The following is a 19705-nucleotide window of genomic DNA, read 5'->3' as shown; positions in this document are numbered from 1 at the left end:
TACTTGTGTGGAGTGGAGATGTTTCTTCTGGTGACCAATTGCCTCCTCTCTTATTTCTTGAACCATGGTCTCTCATTAATTAGTCTTAATGACCAATGTGCCTCACGGAGTTTTGTTGTGTGGTTGCTCATTTTCACCCCATGATATAACACCACAATTGAGTAAAGTGCAGGTAGACTTGGGGCACTCCAAAGAGTAGCTGTCTTAGAAGTTGTCTACTGTGACTGTGAAAGACAAACATAGCCCTGGTATGCCAAGAAATGTCTAACCAACGTATCCTCAAGGGTGGCCCTGTCAATAGACATTGTGAATACTCAGAAATCTGACCTCAAATTTATCTGTGAGCACCCTCTTACAGACAGAACTGTGTGAATAGAGCCATGAAAAATTTTAGTCTTAGGTTCCTCAGGAATACTAAACAAGGGATGAAATTTCTGTCTCCAAAAGATATCACAAAAGTCAACACATCAGCTGAACACCATTTTTAAGACTGAGGTTTATAGGACTTATGTTGGCATAAGGCACAGGAGAAAGGTCACTATTTGAATAATTAAAAAAATAATAACTTTGCTATTAAACTGTGGGGTTTTTTACATTTTTGCATGTACTTAACACCTGCAGTGTCCCACCCAATAGTAAAAAAATTGAAGTTGATCCTCTGAATTCTGTTTGTAGATCATTCTTCAGATAAAGATCTGCTGATTTTATTAAATAAGGGATAAAATGCTTTGAATTTATAAACTCTGAATTTTAGGGAATAAAGAAAAAGTGTTCAGATAGCTAGTAGTAACATGGCATTGAACTTCCATTTTGCCTACACTGTACATAAAACCATTACTTCCATTCCAACAAAACCTGAAGTTCTTCCTTTAAACTATGAATTACAGTAATAATTTTACACACAGGGACATGAAAAATTTTTCACTGAAACCTTTAAACCCTTGCCTGTTACCCAATTAAGACTAGGTTAGCAACCATAGTTACCAAATAGGAGTGGATCTGACAGAGTGATGCCAATTTCTTCAAAATTTACTGCAAAAATATAGGAAGATTTTAACAAAAGACTCAAAGATTGTATTTTTCTGTTAGTGGGAAATATATCATTTTGGGTTTTTTTTTTTTTTTTTTTACTGTTTGTTAAACTACATAAACTCTTAACTGTTTAGAATGGAAAGATTTTTTGATCGTGCTGAAGTTACTCTTATGGCTTATTTACTAAAACAAGTTAAATATTTATGTAACCATTTCAGTCAAAACAAAAAGATTTGTGGTGGGATATAGCTATAGCATTTCTTTTTTTTTTTTTTTAACAGCAACCTTAATTCTTAACTAGTTATCAGTCTCTGATGTTTGGTATTTCAATATTTTATTGATAAAGGTATGCAGTGCTGTACAAAACATAAAATCTTTATATACTCCAAGGGCAAATTACTTCCCTTCCCACTTGGGAATAGTTTATTTTTAATGCTGTTCTTTAAGTTTTTAATTCTTCATGCGTTCTAGGGCAATTTTGAATTATAACATACATATTTAATAGTAATGACATCCAGGGAAATATTTTCTGTGGTGGAGATAATACATATACATTAATAGTAATATATACAAAAAAAATCTAAGACGACTTACACAATACAGTTATCTGCTTACTGACCTATAACTAATTGTAGTTATATACTATCTGCTGCTCTTCTCATCAGACTACGAGCCCACCTGGATTGCCATGAACTGTCTTTCACATGGCTCATGAGCACCACAGCCACTGCACAGTCACCTGCCTGCTACCTGTGCCCACACACCGAACGGAAACCCAGTACAAGCATCTGCCCCTCCAGAATGAACCTCCCAAACACCACCACTTATCCAGCAGCAGGCCCTTTCTTGCAATGCTACAAGCTCACCTAAAAACTGCACCCATGACCAGCTTGTGAATAACCGCTGCACTCTGCTTCCACCTGCACTGCTCTCACAGTAAGTTAACACATGGTACAGGTATTTGCCCCTGCAAGCAACATTTCCCTCCAGCAGCCAACACACCCCCTGCAGGTACCTACCGACAAGGTTTACAAGTTCTCCAGAACCCTCCTCAACTCCATTATCGCTTGGTTCATGAATGCTGCCACATGCCAGTGCCCTCCACACTGCCCTGACAACAGAGAAGTACAGCATGTGTCCACTGCTCTGAGGGGAAGCTTCCAATTCTCCTGTCCTCCCAAACACAGGTCCCTTCTTGCAAAGCTGCAAGCCCATCTGAACTCCTACCACCCCCAACCACCCCATGCATGTGAGTGCCATCACAACACTTCACAGGAAACTGAAGCCCAGCAAGGATGTCAGCCACTTCATGGCAAAGCTGTGCCACCACACACACCGCCAGACACCTTCCCTGAGAGAACGAGTCCACCTGAGCACACACCTTGCATGCCCTAGTTATAGCTCACAAGCACCACCACATCCTACTGTCTCATATATAGCCCTCATAATAAATTAAGGCTCAGCAAAGGCAAAAAAAAAAAAGTCTGGGGTGAGGCTCTCGCAACCCCTTCACCAACAGACCCCTTCTCTCAAGGCTATGAGCCCACGAGAAGTCCCACCTCTCACCTGACCTCACACTTAGTTCACGAGCACTGCTGCCACCACAAGCTCCTGTCACCCACACTGGCCTCACAGCAACTGGAAGCTTGCCACTCCAGGGCCAAGCCCCTCCTGCCCCAAAAGGTCTCTTCTCCTAAGGCTACAAAATGGCCTGAATCTCAACCTCTTACTTGGTTCATGAGTACTCTTGCTCTCACAGCAAATGGAAATATAGCAAAGGTATCTACTGCTTCAGGATGAGAATGTGGCCACCCCTTGTGCAGGTCCTTTCCTGCAAGTCCGTGAGCCCCTTGTACTGAGACTGATGAACTAACAAATGTTCGTGCACATTTTCACCCCTGAGCCACCTGCACAGCAAACAGAAACGCAGCACAGCAGTCCGTGCTCCGCAACAAGGCTCCCAATCTACCCCCTCGGGCACTCCTGCAGAGTCCTTTGGACCTGACCTGCATGAAGCACTCACAGCAAGTTAAAGACTAAGACAAGCACCTTTAAGGTGAGCCTCTCCCACGCCCCATGCCACCAAATCCAGACTCTCAAGGCTACAAGCTCCCCTGAGCACCACCTAACCCCACGCCCACTCCCTCCCCCAGGCCGCCCTCGCACCGGCCGTTAGCGCCCCCCGCTCTGAGGCGAGGCTTCTCGCGAGACCACGATCCCGCCCCGAGCTCGCGTATGCCGCCACGCTGCTCCCGTCCCCCACCGCCCTCACAGGCTCCGGCGGCCCGGCACCGCCGCCTCACGTCCCCTCTCGGTAGGCTCCGAGCCTCCCCCAGCACCTGCCGCTCAACTCACGGGCACCTCACACCCCTTGAAAGCCTCCCAGAGGCGGGGTTCGCTCCAAGGTGAGGCCGCCTACCGCCCTCGACGGTACGAGCCTGCCCGCGACACCCTCCCCGCCCCGCCCTTCGCTCCTCAGCGCCGTGTCAGTAAAGTCAAGCCCGGGGCAAAAGCACCAGGGTGCGAGCCTCCCCCCACCCCCTCGCCGCCCACCGCAGCCACCGGGCCCCTTCGGCCGCAAGCCGGACCTGCCTCGCGAGCACGGCCCGCACTGCCCTCGCACCCACCGGACGAGGCTCCGCCTGTTCCCGCCCTCATGGCTCCGGCCCGCCGAGCTCGTGCGCACCGCCGCCGGCACACGCTGTCCCCCCCCGCCCCGCGAAAACCTTTCCACGTTTGTCCGCACGGGTGCGAAACGCTAACAAAGCCTGCACACCTGCCAGGCTCCTTTAGGAAGCTGTACGTGACGTAGGAAAATATTTTAGGTACTTCTGCAGAGAAAAGCAACAATAAAAACATTGAAAGTGCTCGATACCCCTTAGTGCATCTCTTATCTTTCCCCACACCCCCTTGTTCCTCTCCCGCTGCCCGTTAAGCAGGAGTCCCCACGGACCGAGCGTTGCCCTGCCTCTGCCCCCCGCCCCCGGGCGGGGAAGGACAGACAAATGCGGGAGCAGGGGTGAGGACACCCGGCCGCACCCGGCAGCGGCCCCTCGCCGGGGCTCACGCTCCGCCCGTCCCTGTCCCCCCGACGGCTGTGGGAGGGGCTCTCGTCACCTTTTCCCCCCCGGCCGCGCCTCTCTCGTGTCACAAACTAACGCGGCGGACAGTCCCTGCGTGGCGAGCCCCTGGCTACCAGCCCCTCACTGCTGCTTGCTGCGCCGATAGCGGGACATGCCAGACCGGGACAGCAGCCGCCAGCTGCTAACTAAAGCGAAAGCTGTCACTGTCACAGGCACATGACGTCACACTCCGCGGCGCGCCCGGCGGTTGTTAGGTACGGTCCCCATGGTGACGTGTGCCCGCCCCGTTAAAAGTCCCCGCCTCACGGGGGCGGGTATGCCGTTGCTGACGGAAGCGAAGATGGCGGCGGCCGCCTCTGAGCTGCTGACGGGATGGTGCCTTTTCGGCCTGGCGCTGCTGGTGAGTAGGCGGCTCTCCCGCGGCCGGGGCTGGGCCGGCCCGCGCGGCTGCCCCAGTCACGCACCCCTTCCCCTCCCCAGGGCCGGTAGGATCCCCGCCTTCCCCTCCGCTAGCCCCGGCCGGGCCGGCTGCTCCTCTGTCCTCGGCCCCTCGCTGTTCCAGCTCCGGGCTTCCCGCCTGGCTTCCTCGCTCGGCCTGGCCCCCCCCGGCCTGCCCCGGCAGCGAGCGCGTCCCTGCAGCTCCTGGCGGTGCCTCGGCGGTGACGGCGGTGGTGCTGTAGGGCACCGCAGGGCATAGCAGAGCCCAGAGCTGCGGGTGCGGGGCTGTCCTGCCTTCCTGCCTGGGTGATCAGCGCTGCTTGTCTGTTTTAGCCTGTTTCGTGTGTGAGTGCTGTTCTTGTTGCTCAAGCCCTTCTTAGGTGAGGTACAAAGAGTGAATTGTGTGTGGTGACTTAGTCACCTATGCTGATGCATAGAGCTCAGGTAAAAAGTGTGTTGATGCCATGCCAGTCGTCAATGCCAAGATACAAGGTCTAACTTCAGTACCTGCTTTCTGACATCCTTATTGCGCAACTCTTAACTATCTTTCCCTGTGTATTTCAGGCTATTCTAATTTTCTGCTGGGTTTATGTGCGCAAGTATCAGAGTCGGCGGGAAAGTGAAGTGATTTCTACCATAACGGCTATCTTTGCGTTGGCAGTTGCTCTTATCTCATCAGCACTACTACCAGTGGACATCTTTTTGGTTTCATATATGAAAAATCAAAATGGTACTTTTAAGGTATGGACTTTTAAAAATGCTAATTGCTTCTTCAAAAGAAGCGCTTGTGTTGAAAGAGGATGTTCTTGGGTTGTCAAAGTGTTTAAAACCAATGCTAATATCTGTTCTAGTGCCTGAGTTTTTTGGAAAGCTGGGAACTAGTACTGTGAATACAATACTGAGCTCTGCTTGTTATTGGGACTGGATTTCAGTTTTCACTTCTGTTTATTTTTGATATTCTACTCATTTCCAAATGCTTATTCCTGCTGTGGTGCTAAAAGGAGTGTGTATACCATCCTGAAGATATAAATAAATCTCTTAAATGTTGCTTTTTAGAATATCATAATGGGGAACTGTAGAATGGAATTTGTTGCCTCTTTGTTCAAAAACAGGCTGTATTGCCCATTTCCAGTTTAAGATTACTTTGATTGTCTCTTTTGCCAGCATTTTCTTATTCTGGTACTGAAACATTAAGACTTGTAAAGATTTACTGTATTAATCTACCTATAACGTAGAGCCTGAGTTAATAAGCACTTTTGTTTTTAAAGAAGGGAAGGTGGAAAAACTCTTGGAGGGGAATACAGTAGTATCTCTTCTTGGCTGATACTGCCTTAACTGAACTATTGTTTTTATAAACTTAAACTGTAGGGGGTTGGTGTGCAAAAAGAGCTCTTAATGAGATGAGTACTTGCCGTAGTCTGTTCTAAGTGTTACTGTAAGTAAGAGTTCTTCCTAATGCTTAGAGCGTTGGCCTCTTTCATTTTCAAGGAGGGTTCTTGAAGGTAGTGACCCAGTGTCTTTGTGAGGACGCTGCCATTAGAAATGGGTCACACGGGAGCATATTAATAATTTGAGTAACAACTTAGTTTGGTTTGGAGCCTACCTGGATCTATAGTAAGAGATGATCCTGAAGCAAATGAGAGAGTGGGCAGATGGTAAATGCCTGCATGCTAGACTTAAAAGACTCTATTCCCTTCCAGCCCTACTTCCAAAGGAAAACCTAGGTCCTGCCAGATCCTTGATAACGCTTCAGAACTAGCTTGCAGTCAATACACTGCCTTTTGGCTGGTGCTAATGTAAATGCAAGTCATAAGAAACCTTTAGAATTGAGCTGTGATGTGATTTGGTTTTTTTGTTGTGTATTGCTCAGTGGTAATACAGAATAAATTAAGCTATTGTTCGATGTAATTGTTAAAAGTTTGTGTCTTCAGACCTTGTTTATTCAGAATTAAAATGGATATAGAAGATGGAAGAGACCTCTGATATGTTGTGATACTAGCAGCTCAATGAGAATAATAGAGTATTAAGAAATGTATTGAGCCTGACTAGCTAGAGAAATAACAATGATGTAACTAGGCCCAGCTGAAAAATGCACATCTGCTGGGGACTAAGCAGAATTTCCTGTTGCAAAGGAGACCTATTTTGTTAATGTATGCATTCCCTGATTTGAGAAGCCAACCTGTGAGAATAGGAGGCCAAATGTGGTCATGCAGTCACTACAGTCTTATTTAAGGAAGTATGATTAATAGAAGGAAAATTACTGTACTGAAAATACTGTCCTTTTTGAGCTAGATTTCTTTATTAATGGCCACATGCTGTGATATGATGGAGTGGGTAGATCCTGTTTAAAAATTGTATCTGAAAGCAAGCTTTCATGCTTGTAGTAAAGCTTTATTTCTTTGAAGTACCTTTGCCTATGCTTTTGAGGCTTCTTGGTCCTGCTTAGTTTCTAATGTTTGTAGATGCTGCTGATAGCCTGTTGAAATAAAATTGCTCCATACTGCCTTGCAGAAGAATTCTTCCTTCTCTTTTAAGGCTCAGCTGAATGAGTTTCTAGCTTTGCAGCAATAGCATGAGATCTTCTGATATTAGTACATTTGATCCAATGCAAGTGTTGAAATTGTGATATAGAAATATTAATGTGGCCTTCCTGAAAGTTGAGTGGATCTGAAGTCAGTCAGAACATACAAACCTGTACCTAAACACACAGCTTCATTGATTTGGTAATTTCAGTTTAGGAGTAATGTCAAGTTAGGAGGTTGACAGCATCTTAACGTGAGATATTAATGAATTGTTAAAGCTTTTAACACTGTCCTGGGTAACATGTGCTTCTTTTCGGCTACTGCTTCACAAGTAGGACACACTGGATTGGGTTCAGAATATTTCCAAGAGACTACTGCCCTTCCTCTGGACCATTTTTTCAAACCCAGCACCTCCAAGACCCTATAGCTGATGCTGGGGTCTGAAGGACTATGACTCTGGCAAGAATCCTTTGTTTTGGATGGCCAGAGTAAGTTAAGTCTTCACTAGATTATCCTTCTCAGTGAATTTTTGAGGCAGATCCAGGTAGCAGATGTGGATAATATTCTCTGTAGATAATTTATCAGTTCATCAGAAAACCTTCCAAGTGGATGATTTCAGAGCTTATGCCAAAAGAGTAGTGGCAGTTATCCAGATCCTAGGTAAACAATCTTTTTTGCTGTACATACTCTTTCCCTCTACCTCCCAACTATAATTCTCAGTATCAGTGTTAGAGAGATGAGGAAGTCAAGGATGCTCAACTTACAAGGAAGAGGTACTATATGTGTACTTTCAGTTAATTTTTAATGCATCTGACCCTACTATCAACTTGGAGATATTCTTGAGGTTTTTCTGTGAACAAACTTGGGGAGAAGCATGTTATACTAATAGCAAAGGCTAAATTGAAGGCATAGTCTGATGGTTCAAAGTTCTCATTGTCAATTGTGTATTCAGTGGCAAGTGAAGGTATGTGTCCTGGCTATAAGGATTGGCTTAATTGTCTGAAGTGTAGTACCCAGGCAGATTACCCTTCTCTGAAGGCTGTCAAAATGATGCTGCTTTCTGGGTGAATTCACTGAAGGCAGTGTTCTGTAGCCCTCTTCCATCATATGTTCTGAGGTGTCTTCCTTGACAAGGGCCATATATTATACCTTGGTGAGCTAGTGTTAACCTTGAGGTTTTGTCCATTTCGACAGGACTGTTAAACTTAATGTACTGTTCATACACCTTTCAGTTAAGACAAGTTATTCTTTACTATAAACAAGTGGCTTGTGGCATTTGGTACCTGTTGGTGTCTCTCACCATATCTTATGAGACTTATCCAATATTATCTTTAAGCTTTTATAGTGAGTGAATTGAGCAGTTTTGGTTTTGCGGAGTAATTGTGTAGTCCTTTAGGAAAGGAGCAGTGGTGCATGGACTTGGGTGGTCTTATTCCTATGTACAATAGAATTAATTGCAACAACATGTTTGCTGGAGGCTGGGATTACTTTGATTCATAGTGCTGTTAAGTAGGAAAGCAGGCTTTTAGTTCTAGTACTAATCAAAAGAACTTGAGTATTACCTTGTAAGCAAAGTTGTGATAATATTCACCAGCACTGCTTTTATCTTGAAGGTTTTGGCTGTTTGCATTGACAGTGTTTTAGTTTGTGCAATGGACTTCAAATACATCTAGTTAGATCTGATCTGTTTGATCTGAAAGCTTGTTTGATTTATAACAAGTACTTAGGAACAGAAAACCTCACCCTAGCTAAAAGACTTAAGATTGCTGCTAGAACCCAAGACTTCTGGGTCTGACCTACAAGTGTCATAAATATTTAAAACATAGCTGATGCTGTCTTGCAGCAGGAAGACTGCTTGAAACAAGGACATTATCACCACGCTGTCTTTTTTATTCTATTGTTGATGCAGCAGAAGGCAGGGGAGGTGATGAGAACTTTTCTTTTTGAAATGTATGGATTATTGCTATATATGAAGCTAAAAGCCAGTGGCATTTCTTCAGTTTGGTTAGACTGAACATCTCACAAACCTTGGGTATTTGCCTGAGCTGTTAAAAGCCAGTTGTCTCCTTCATGATTCAAGGAGTAGCATCTGTTTAATAGGAGATCCTTTTTGCAGACCATTCTATTAATTTTCTGTGTCTTGGGGGAAACTCATTATGTAGCTGCTCAGAATAGAGAACCACTAGAAAAGTCTTATTTTTTTTATTCTAGAAAGGCATTAGCTGAGAAATCATTATCAACTGAGACCATGCTTTCTGTCCTGAGTAGGAATTACTACTTGTGAAGTAACAATACTTGGCCTAAATATTTATGGTAGCTAGATGTGGCTGAGATATGCATGTTTCTGGATGTTACTCTCCACCTGTCAGTTAAAATCCTGGCTCTCTCCCATTTTGGAGATAACAGACTGGAAGATCTGAGACCTGGATATGAAATTTCTTTATATCTAACCATGCTATGACCCACTCTCCAGTCTTTGGTATTGTATCTTCCTTTTGTTGGCTAAGCTTTGGGAGAGGCTACTCAGCAGAATGATGGCTTTGTCTACACTTGATGAAACATCACAAATACTGAAACCTGGAATGTTATACCACTTTAAGCTCTATTAAGGTACATTTGCAGAGAATGGGAGCTATCTTCACTGGGTACTCATGAAATTCTTGCAGGGTCCAGCAGTGACAGTAGACATGTGCCCTTTAACAGGGACAAAAGAATGAAATTCATGGCCATTCCCTGACCAAAAAGTGGGTAAGGTCAAAAATGTCACATTAGCTTGTACTGCTTTCATTTGGGGAAGTTATCTGTACAGTTTGAATAGTACTGTTCTGCTGAAATATGTTAACATAAGTCACTAGCTGGACACAGTAGCTGGGAGAAGGAAGACTCTGCTCAATGATTACTGGGGGAAGCAAGTGTTCTTCATAACTGATTTTCTATGAATGTAATTATAAAATGAATCTTTTGAGGAAGCTTTGCTTTGTTTTTAGCATTTAGGTAAACTGGAAGTGTCTTAAACTGCCTTTATTATATCCTTATTTACCTAGCAACATTTTACTAATCTATTTACTTTTTTACACTTGTAACTGTATTTAAATTTCCTGAATGCTTCAACATGGCTTGTGTTAAGGAATACTTAAGAGTGATGGCTTAATGTAGGCTATCATACTTGTTGCACATATCCTTGCAATTTGTGATTCCCTTATTTATCAATACAATGCACTGTTACAGGTATTTTAAAGGTGATATCATGTATGCTTGCTATCCTCATGGAACAGAATGAAGTACAGCAGAACAGTGCAGAGTGCCTGAATTCTGCAGATCTTAAGAGAATTTGTGGTCATGTTTTCACATCTTAAACTGCTGTTGAAGGCAGTAGTGAATTCTCACCTTCCTAATCTATTGTGCTTCTAAGGTATTTGCTGTATATATTGTAAGCTTGGGCCATGATGGATGGAGAAAACAGACTAGATCTGAGACTGTCCAGATGAGTTCTCAACTGAGTCCTGGATGTGCTTGTCCAGTAAATTCATATACCTATCAACTTGATAGATCAGCACTGCTGCTGATAATGTCAGAGCTCTGACACTCACTAGGTAGCAGTGGTTCTTGCTTTTGACAAGGCAGCGCTGCTGTCACTACCTTTTGAAATGGCTCAGATGAACTGGTGACTGTTTTTGAGTGGCTGATGGTGTGTGCATATGGATAATTTGCCAGTAAGAATAAGGATTTTTACCTCCTTAGTTTGTGTAAATGTGGGGCTTCAGCAGCTGACTGCAAGCTGACATAATAGATATGATATACTATTAAATTGGCTTGCATTACAGATTCTTCTTGTCCAGAGTAATGCAAAGTTTATAAGTTCAGGCACATACACACAATGGTGAAATGCGCACATCTTTGCATCTTTACATCTTTTAATGTAAGATAACATCTCAATACTTTAATATGCTGTAATGTAAGTTTCCTAGTATATTACTCTGGCCCTGCACATTGCTTAATTTGAGCAACAAAATGAAAAGCAATTACAACGTTTTAAAGTTCTACATTTGTATCCTGCTATAAATGTTAATGCTTTTCTGGAGTTGGAAGAGAAGCAGATTTTTGGCAGCTAAGCCCTGCTGTATTTCAATTACTAGCTACCTCTTCCTGTAAAGTGGCGGTGCCAGTTAAACTTTGGGTCTTACTGTTGCTTTTCTTATTCTTGGTTGGTGTGGGTTTTAAATGTCACCATTGCTCATAGGAGAGACCTTTTTCAAATACTTGGAAATAGAGTGCCACCTGTTCAGTTCAGTCTTGCTTTTCCCTTAGGCATAACTAAAGCAATGCATTTCCTTATTTTTTAACACTATTTAACACAATTTAAACACTTTAATATTTTTTGTGTGTATTAACTTACAATGATCAAATTCTTTTGTGGTGTATTTTTATACAAATACCTAGAAATTTTTCAGCTGAAATGCTGTTGGACTTGAGCCTGACAGTCTTCAAAGATTGGGCTTATTGTGTACCTGACAGACACTTAACTTAAGGTGTTGCTTCTGTCCCTTCTGCTAAAATATTTTTTCATCCTGTCTTTTTGCTGATTAGATGACAAAATGCATGTATACTTTGCTACTCAAATTCCAGTTGGATGATTATCTAATTTATTTCAGACAGTGAACTTTAAAAGCTTAATGTAAAGTGGCCTACTGGAAGTCTTAATATAGTAACATGAAGGAAGGTGGTGCTGACTTTCTAAGATAACAGAAAAATGAAGTGTTTGTGGTATGTCGTCAAGGCCATATTCCATGAGAGTTTAGGCAGTTCTGAGAGAACTTATAAAACAAGTGTTAAACTTCTTTAAATCTTATTGTGTGCAGTTTTTAAGGAGTAAGCTCACTTGCATTTTTTCATATGCTCTGTATTAGTGCATGCATCTTTACAACTGAAAGGGCTTGATCTTAGCAGTTTGAAAAAAGCCTATGCATAGAAACTGAAAGGAGCTTTGACAGTCCTGGATCTTTTCTTTTCTCACCAATTCAATAATGTTGGTATGTCTCAAATTGTTAGCTTTTGAAGAATTTTGCTTCTGGATAACAACTTTCTTGATCTTGACTACACAAGACTTGAACAAGACAAGACTTCAGATCCCACAAGACTTGAACAATTCTGGAATATGTTTAAGCTGAACAGGCAGGCTTGGACCTGGATTCAGTCCTTGAGTTTGGCTGCTAATGATCATGGTACAAAACATTCAGCTTCCTTAAACCAGAAGTTCCTCTCGAGGAGAAGAAAAAAGGGATGTGGGCAAGAACTTGACTTCAGCGCTCTGGCTGGGTGCAGTTACCACTGTAGCTAGAGTTGTATTTTTCGCTTCTGTTCTGTGAACAGTTCCCCAGGACTGAGTAATGCAGTTCTAAAACAAAAAAAAAATAAAATCAACTTTTGCTTGTGTTCAAATAAGGGATATCAATGCTGTTACATTTGGGGAGTTGTAGGATCTAAATCCTAACATGCATGGATGAGTCTCTTGCAGTTCTGTGGTAAGATTTGAAATGTATTACTCTACAAATTTCTGTTAAGAATTATGGCTTCTTGATCAGCATGAGACTTTTTGGATAGGAATGTCAGGAAAACAGTCTGCCCTTTGGTGTTATGTAAAGAGCTTCAGTGCTTAGGCCAGAAACTCAAGACTGACATACAGTTAGTGTCTAAGCTCTGCTAGTGTGCATAGTATCAAGTAATCCAATAACTTTTTTCTAATACCTGGTTTAGGGTACTATTTTCTGAAGCAACTTGAATATTCATGTAATTCAAGTCTTGGTCAAACTAAAGGCTCATACTTCTGAAAAATGAGATGATGGCTGGGTGGATAACTAAAAGGTTGTAAGCTACAACTGAGCATAATAAAAAGCTATTTGCCATTCTTATGTTGAAGTACTGCTGCACCTGTATATATAAGTTTTAGTCATAGCTATTCTGTGATAGAAATGCTGTGTGCATGGTGTGCACTGCATAATGCGTCCAGCTCTGTGGCCCACAGTACAAGACATGGAACTGTTAGAGCAGGGCCACAAAAATGATCAGAGGGCTGCAACATCTCTCCTATGAAGAAAGGCTGAGAGTTGGGGTTGTTCAGCCTAGAGAAGAGAAGGCTTCAGGAAGACCTTATTACAGCCTTTCAGTACTTAAAGGGGGCTTATAAGAAAGATGGAGAAACACTTTTGACCAAGGCCTGTAGTGACAGGACAAGGGACAATGGTTTTAAACTGAAAGAGGGTAGGTTTAGATTGCACATAAATTTTTTCTTTAAGTTGAGGGTGGTGAGACTCTGGAACAGGTTACGCAGACGAGTTGTGGATGCCTCATCACTGGAAGTGTTCAAGGTCAGGTTGGATGGGGCTTTGAGCAACCTGATCTAGTGGAAGGTGTCCCTGCCCATGGCAGGGGGGGTTAGAATAGCTGACCTGTAAAAGTCCTTCCCAACCCAAACCATTCTATGACAGCCTTAAGAGGCCCTGTTATCAAGGTACTGTGGGAATTAGCACAACACCCTTGAGTTGCCAAAACTGCTTGTTGTTCTTTCTGGTCTGTAAAATATTCCCTTTATGAAACTGTCCTATGCGTATTCCTGTATGCCCAGTCATTTGCACCTTTGCTAGCACTCTGTAGCCAGTAATTTTTTAGAAGTAGCATTTTTATATCTATTTCTCTATGTATTTAGGTTCTTTAATGAGTGATTCTCTTATAGTGTTGTTGAATACAGTAGTAACAGGAAGTGAAGTACTGTAGAGATTCTCAGAAGAACATGGGTCTTTATATACTATTCATATCTAGAATTACGTGCCTGAAAAAAGATCTTTGATACCTTAGAAAGGGCCGTCTGTACAGAATTAATTTTTCTTCCTAATTTGAAGTCCTAACAAAGCAAACTCTGCTTATCAAATTTGACTCTGCCCTTTCTATTGATTTGTGTCTAGAAAACGTTTTTATCTTAATCTGACTTTTCTTTCTAGGTGTTCCCAAATTCTACTTTGTGGTGCCATTTCTGTGACTGAAATTCAGTACTGTGGATATCAACCTCAAGTGGGACTTTGGGGCTGCTCATTTAGATATTCCCAGTGTCAGCCTTACTGATATAAAACTAATGTTTGGGGTTTTTTTGAGAGGTATTGACTTAAATGAGTGGATCCTTGACTTGATTGGGTCCCTCTATTAATGCTTTGCATATGCATATTTTCTGAAGAGTTGCAAAGCAGATGTAAATGTGTCCAATTATAAAATTACATTCAATGCATCCATCTACTGGGCTGGGCAACTCAAACAGCTTAGCTGTCTGTGCAGTCTTTTCTAAGGTACCATGCTGCTTCCATGCCTATCATATGTTGAGTTTTGTAGAAAACTCATCCAGAGGACAGCTTTGTCCCTGCAAGGACTTGACTTTGAAGCTTAGAGTCTACTGCAGTGCTCAGAGTCGAGAAAAAAAAAAGGGCTAGAACTGCAAATAACCATACCTCCAGTTGTCTCTTACAAACCATGTTGAAAAACTGTTCAGATTGAGCTTCAAACTTAGTAGCTGCATTGTCTGATATGTAAAAACAAAAATCAGTCTCTAAAATAGATATTTAGAATGCCACTTAAATACAAAAGTAAATTGTATGCTGCTGCTAAAAATAATATTCACTAATAATTTTATTTCAATTGTGTGTTGACAGTATAATGTATAGTAACTAAAGATTTTTAATCTGAAAAAAACCCAATAGAGCTTTAAGTATGAAGCTAACAGCCAAAGTGAGTATAAGCAGTGGAGATACTACTGCAGTGTCTGTCCCCTGAAATGCAGCACACTTCGTTAGGTGAATTAGCTCTAACTTAAATTCCAACATTTAAAATCTCAAACTGGGTGCTTAATGCTTTTCCTTAGGCATTTGATATGAGCAGTTTTTTCAGTTCTGTAAGAATGCTATTGAATGAAGTGTTGTTTTATTTCATTTGATGTTAAATGCTTCTATCCTTTATTACTAGGACTGGGCTGATGCTAATGTTTCAAGACAAATTGAAGATACTGTACTTTATGGATACTACAGTAAGTATTAAACATCTAACTTTTTTTTTCAATTAATAGGACCTTTAAGGGAAGGCATGAAGCTTTTAAGGGTCATACTAGATTATCCCTTTTTAGTTAAACATAGTCTTATACTTGGTGCCCTTCAGTGAATTTTTTTACATTCCAGAGCCCCCTAAAAATGCAAATATACTGAAGGCCAACCCATAAAAAGGCTAATGGCTTCTGTTGTAATCTACTGTTAACATGTTTTCTGTGCATGTATTTAGAGGCCCATTAAGGGAATGCATGGTTTTGCTATAACTTGTGGCACTTAACATATGCAGCAGTGTGAAACTTGCCTACTGTGTATTAAGTTCGTGCAACTGTTGGTGTAACACTTGTGTTTTAAGTGTTCAGATTGAGCAACTACCATATTCAAAGTAAGAGATAATGTAAAGGAGCATGAAGGAGTTGATTCAAGAGTAGTAATCTGAAACAAAACAGAAGGAAGAAATTAACTGAAACTCTAATAAAATAACTGTTCACCAAACCTTTGTGTAATTTTAGATCAGTTTATTTTAGTTGTCCTTATGAAACTTATGAAAAGTTCTACTACTAATGAATATATCTAAGAGGTAGCTATAGAAAAGTGATGCTTATCACAGAGTGGAATGCCTGCCTCAGTCAATGATATGAACTCAGAGGTAGTTGCCTGCTTTTGGTCACATTTCCTAAGACTTGAAGTTTTTTCTCTTGGAAGACCAAAGGTTGGTTCTTTTGAATATAATTTTTTAGATTGGAAAATAATTGGTTGTAAATAATGGACTTTTTTGTTTAGTTATAGAATACTTATTGCCTGCCAGTGATAGTGACAGAAACTAGAATGTGCAGTTTCATGCTGAGTGAAGCCTAAAGCCACAAGTAGTAAGAAACTTCTCTCTTTTCAAAAAGGAACTTTTTAAATACTAGTTTATCTTCAACAAAGATTCTTCACTATAGAACAGTGGAATTGCTTTGTATTTGCTTTCTGCTCTTGTTAGGTTGCTAAAGTCTTGTTTAACAGCCCAAGCATTTCACAACTAATGTGGAACAGTCTTCAAACTCTTCTGTGGACCATTTTCTGTAGATTTGTGAGACTGATGAATGAATTTCCATATGATATTTTGGGCTAACTGAGTCTATTTTTAAAGCAAGATGTCTCTTGGTAAATTCTGAACTAATTTTTGGAATAGATTTGAACTTAAACCTCAAACTGCTTTTGTTTTTGGCCTATCTGGACAGGTCTACTTGAAATATTGTAGGTCTGATATTTTATTTTGTAGTATATCCTCCAGATGGTGGTAGAGATTTAAAGATGGTTTTAAAAGTATTTTTATTTTCTGATCTTAATTTGAGGAATTGATGCACATTTTTTGTAACTGGAGCTACATTGAACAGTAATAGGTAACATTTTTCAGAAGTCTCCATCATTCCTATATAAAAACACAACTTGATGCCTCTCCTGCATCATTAGGTCTAGTCCCCTGCTGCTGCTGCACAGCATAGTGACATGAAAGCTGAGAAGGAATACGTTAAACAACTCTTCCAGTCTTGTAATACTATTCCATTTCTTTCTACTCGTATCCTCTTATAAAAGTACTTGGTCTTGGCATGTGTTTTATTTTAAAAAAAAAACAGGATGAGCAAAACTGAAATCTCCTTTTGTACTTAAGGACATGAATACCAGTACTTTCTTCTCTCTCCTGAAAATGCAGTGATAACTATGTAGATCTTACTTGCCTCCTGTAGCTATACTGGCAACTTATAGTATGAATAATTGGTACACTTAGGTCACTGCCCTTCAATCCAAGTCACTTCTAATTGTAGCAAGAATTGGGAGGCTGTGGTTAACTGATGTTTTAGAATATTAAGGATTACTACCTGTATTGCAATTTACTAAGAAAGCTGTCACTAAATGTAGAAAAGCTTTTTTCTTTTTACAAAGTTGTTAGTCCCCACAATGTTCTCTCTCTCATACCCAGCTAGTTTCTTGGCTAGACTGATAGAAAAGTAGAATGGCTTTGTACTGGTAGAATGATGAATGAGGTAACTTTCAGAATGAAGCTTGAAATAACTGTATCTTGAAGTGGGACTTCAGTAGTGTTAAAAGCTTTACTTAAGAAACCAGTGTACTGATTGCTTTGAAGCTATAGTGGCTTAATGTGTTACTTCTCATAAAAGCAGTTGTAGTAGAATGTGTCTGCCAGTACTTGAGTGATTGAAGAATGATCAGTGGTTGGCAGATGCTCTAAAACAGCATGTCAGCTTGTGTTTGGAAGGAAAACCCTTTTCAGAAAGGGTTATAATTGGAAGCTGTCCAACAGCAGTTTACTCTGTACCAGAAAGAATCAGGCTGAAACAATTGACAGTAACCTGGAGCTGTGTTCTGTAGCTCTTCCTCTAGTAAGTAAATCCTACCCGTTGGAGTTGGCTTGATGTTCAGTGTCCTTTGATAAAGTTTTGTGAATGGTGAAAGGATGCCATTGGTAGATCCCAGTCTTCCTGTGAGGTAGACCGAGATCTCTTGACCTGCATGTGTTGTCTCCCAGCTATAGTGTGGCAAGGACTGTCTGCTAAATTCTATGAGGATCTCTTTGGGTGTGCTTTAAAGTCTATGCTAAACTTCTGATTTTCCATTTCTTTTTTTCTTAAGTAGAAGTATTTTCTTAAGTCAGCAATAGTTATTGTATGGTAGTTCCTAGGTTAAAGTTATTGAGTAAGGTTTTATCCAAAACAGTACTTGATATAACTTGGATGGTTTTTGCACAGAGTTTTGTCTGCTTACTGCAAGTGTTTGATACTGATTCATTGACACAATGATTTGGGCTTCTGGGAATTAGTAGGTGCAAGTCAAATGCAGCTACATGTTTTCATGGTCTGGTCCTAGGAGAAGACATACTAAATACTGTGGAAGACTTGCATAGCTATACTTGACAAATATTGTGGAGTTAGGTCTATAGAAATGCTCTCCTAATAAGTGTGATTTTTGAGAAGCAATATGTTGTCACATAAATTGGAAGTCTGTTACAGTATTGACAGTGTAGTGAACTGCTTTAACTGCCCTGCTTTAAGCAAGTGTCTGATGATGACTTGAAATTCACTACTGTTTTGTATTCCTTAAGTTTCACTGGGAAAAACAAGATGTCTGTTTTTGTGGTCTTGATGAAAAATTGTTTTAAGAATTTTTTTATTAGATGTGAGAATAATATATTTGGGAAGAAACACTCATCTTAGGTTTTCTGAAGTAGCTTGTAACTTCTCAACAGGGGAAGTGTGGGAGTGTATAACAAAGCATTGTTTTAAGCAACTTAGTAGTATTGATGTTATGCAATGCACCAGTATATGATATCATCTGGAAGAGCAGAAGTTGTGTGTGGTGGAAGAGACTTCTGATCATATAATATTCTTCAGCTTCCTGTAGTCTCTCAAAGGGATTTGAGGCACTATATTGATCTCAGATACTCTCCTTGAAATCTTCCCAGTTCTTGAAGATATTTTGGTTCCTTCTCCCTACTGCATTTTGCTATTTGTTGTTCCTAGTGTTGTTCCTAGTTGCTTTTGCATACTACTAGGAAGAAAAAAAGTCAAAACATAATTAAGGGACCATTGCTATAATTTACTTGAAGACTACTACCAGGTCCAACTTTCTCATAGTTAAGGTGTTTTTGTATTGATATGGTGCAAAACAGCAGAAGATGAGTCATTTTGACTTGAGATAAGAATTGCTCTGAGAAACATCTTTAAAACAAACCTTACCAAGGAATTCTTGCGGAAGACTGCTTAGACTCTGTGGCAGGAACCATTGTTGTACTGGCTATGCAGTGAAGCACTCTTCTAGTGGTAGTGCTTCAAACTTATGTTTCAAAACATTTTTCTGGGTTGTATCAGAAGTTGATCTGATCTGGGTTGTATCTGAATCAGAGCAAAGAGTAGTCCCTGATTTAAAACTAAAGTCCACAGAAGTGCAGTAATGAAAGCTGAGACAGTCTGTCATGCCACAAGGTCACAGGGGACTTAGGGGGAAGGGAGTATCTTTGTCACTTTGTTGACTGGCTGCTGCTGCAAGACCTTTGAGTTTGAAGGTGAGCTTTCCAGGGAATAAACAGCTCTCTTAGTGGGCAGACCAACAGCCAATTAGATGCTTGCCCTTGGGTAACTAACTTGAATGAGCTGATGAAAGGTGCTGCTTTTCCTTTTTCATAAATTCTGAAAAATAAAATTAAAAAACCAGATGATCAGTCTCCTGTCTTGTTGATAGGAACCTTGCCAAATCTTTTAAAGCTTCCTTTGTAGTATAATAGGAAGAACAATGTTTTACTGCTTTAACTATGTGAGCTATAAACTTAATTTTCTGTTCTAATTAAAAAATTCTCACAGGCAGTTTTAAGACTTCACCTGATGGATGAAGAAAAACATCTGTCTTGGCATTATTTTGCTTGGGAAAACCAAATGCAAAGCTGCTTTTAAGTTCTCTTTTTTTCTGTGTTACAGTCCTATAAAATTACTATGGTAACAAGGTTTTTCAACAGAGCAAATAGCAGAGCTGTTGCAACAGTAAGTGTAAG

At 41.0% G+C, this 19705-nt stretch overlaps 1 protein-coding gene across 3 annotated transcripts in view; it reads left to right on the top strand.

The window, feature by feature from the left end:
- The first annotated feature begins 4441 nt into the window (after window positions 1–4441).
- Window positions 4442–19705, top strand: part of LMBRD1 (LMBR1 domain containing 1) — a 90944-nt gene continuing 75680 nt past the window's right edge. For 2 of the 3 annotated variants that reach the window (XM_072857824.1, XM_072857826.1), the window contains exons 1-3: window positions 4442–4515; window positions 5118–5294; window positions 15080–15140. In XM_072857824.1, coding sequence (XP_072713925.1) covers window positions 4456–4515; window positions 5118–5294; window positions 15080–15140 — 298 coding nt within the window. In that variant the 5' untranslated portion in view covers window positions 4442–4455. Of the gene's footprint in view, window positions 4516–4688; window positions 4899–5117; window positions 5295–15079; window positions 15141–19705 lie in introns of those variants that run through there. The other variant, XM_072857827.1, reaches the window with a different exon arrangement.

The sequence above is a fragment of the Ciconia boyciana genome, chromosome 3 (assembly GCF_034638445.1).
Source record: "Ciconia boyciana chromosome 3, ASM3463844v1, whole genome shotgun sequence".
Lineage (NCBI taxonomy): Eukaryota > Metazoa > Chordata > Aves > Ciconiiformes > Ciconiidae > Ciconia > Ciconia boyciana.
Note: the sequence above shows the minus strand (reverse complement) of the source record. Positions and strands in the feature narration are given on the sequence as shown.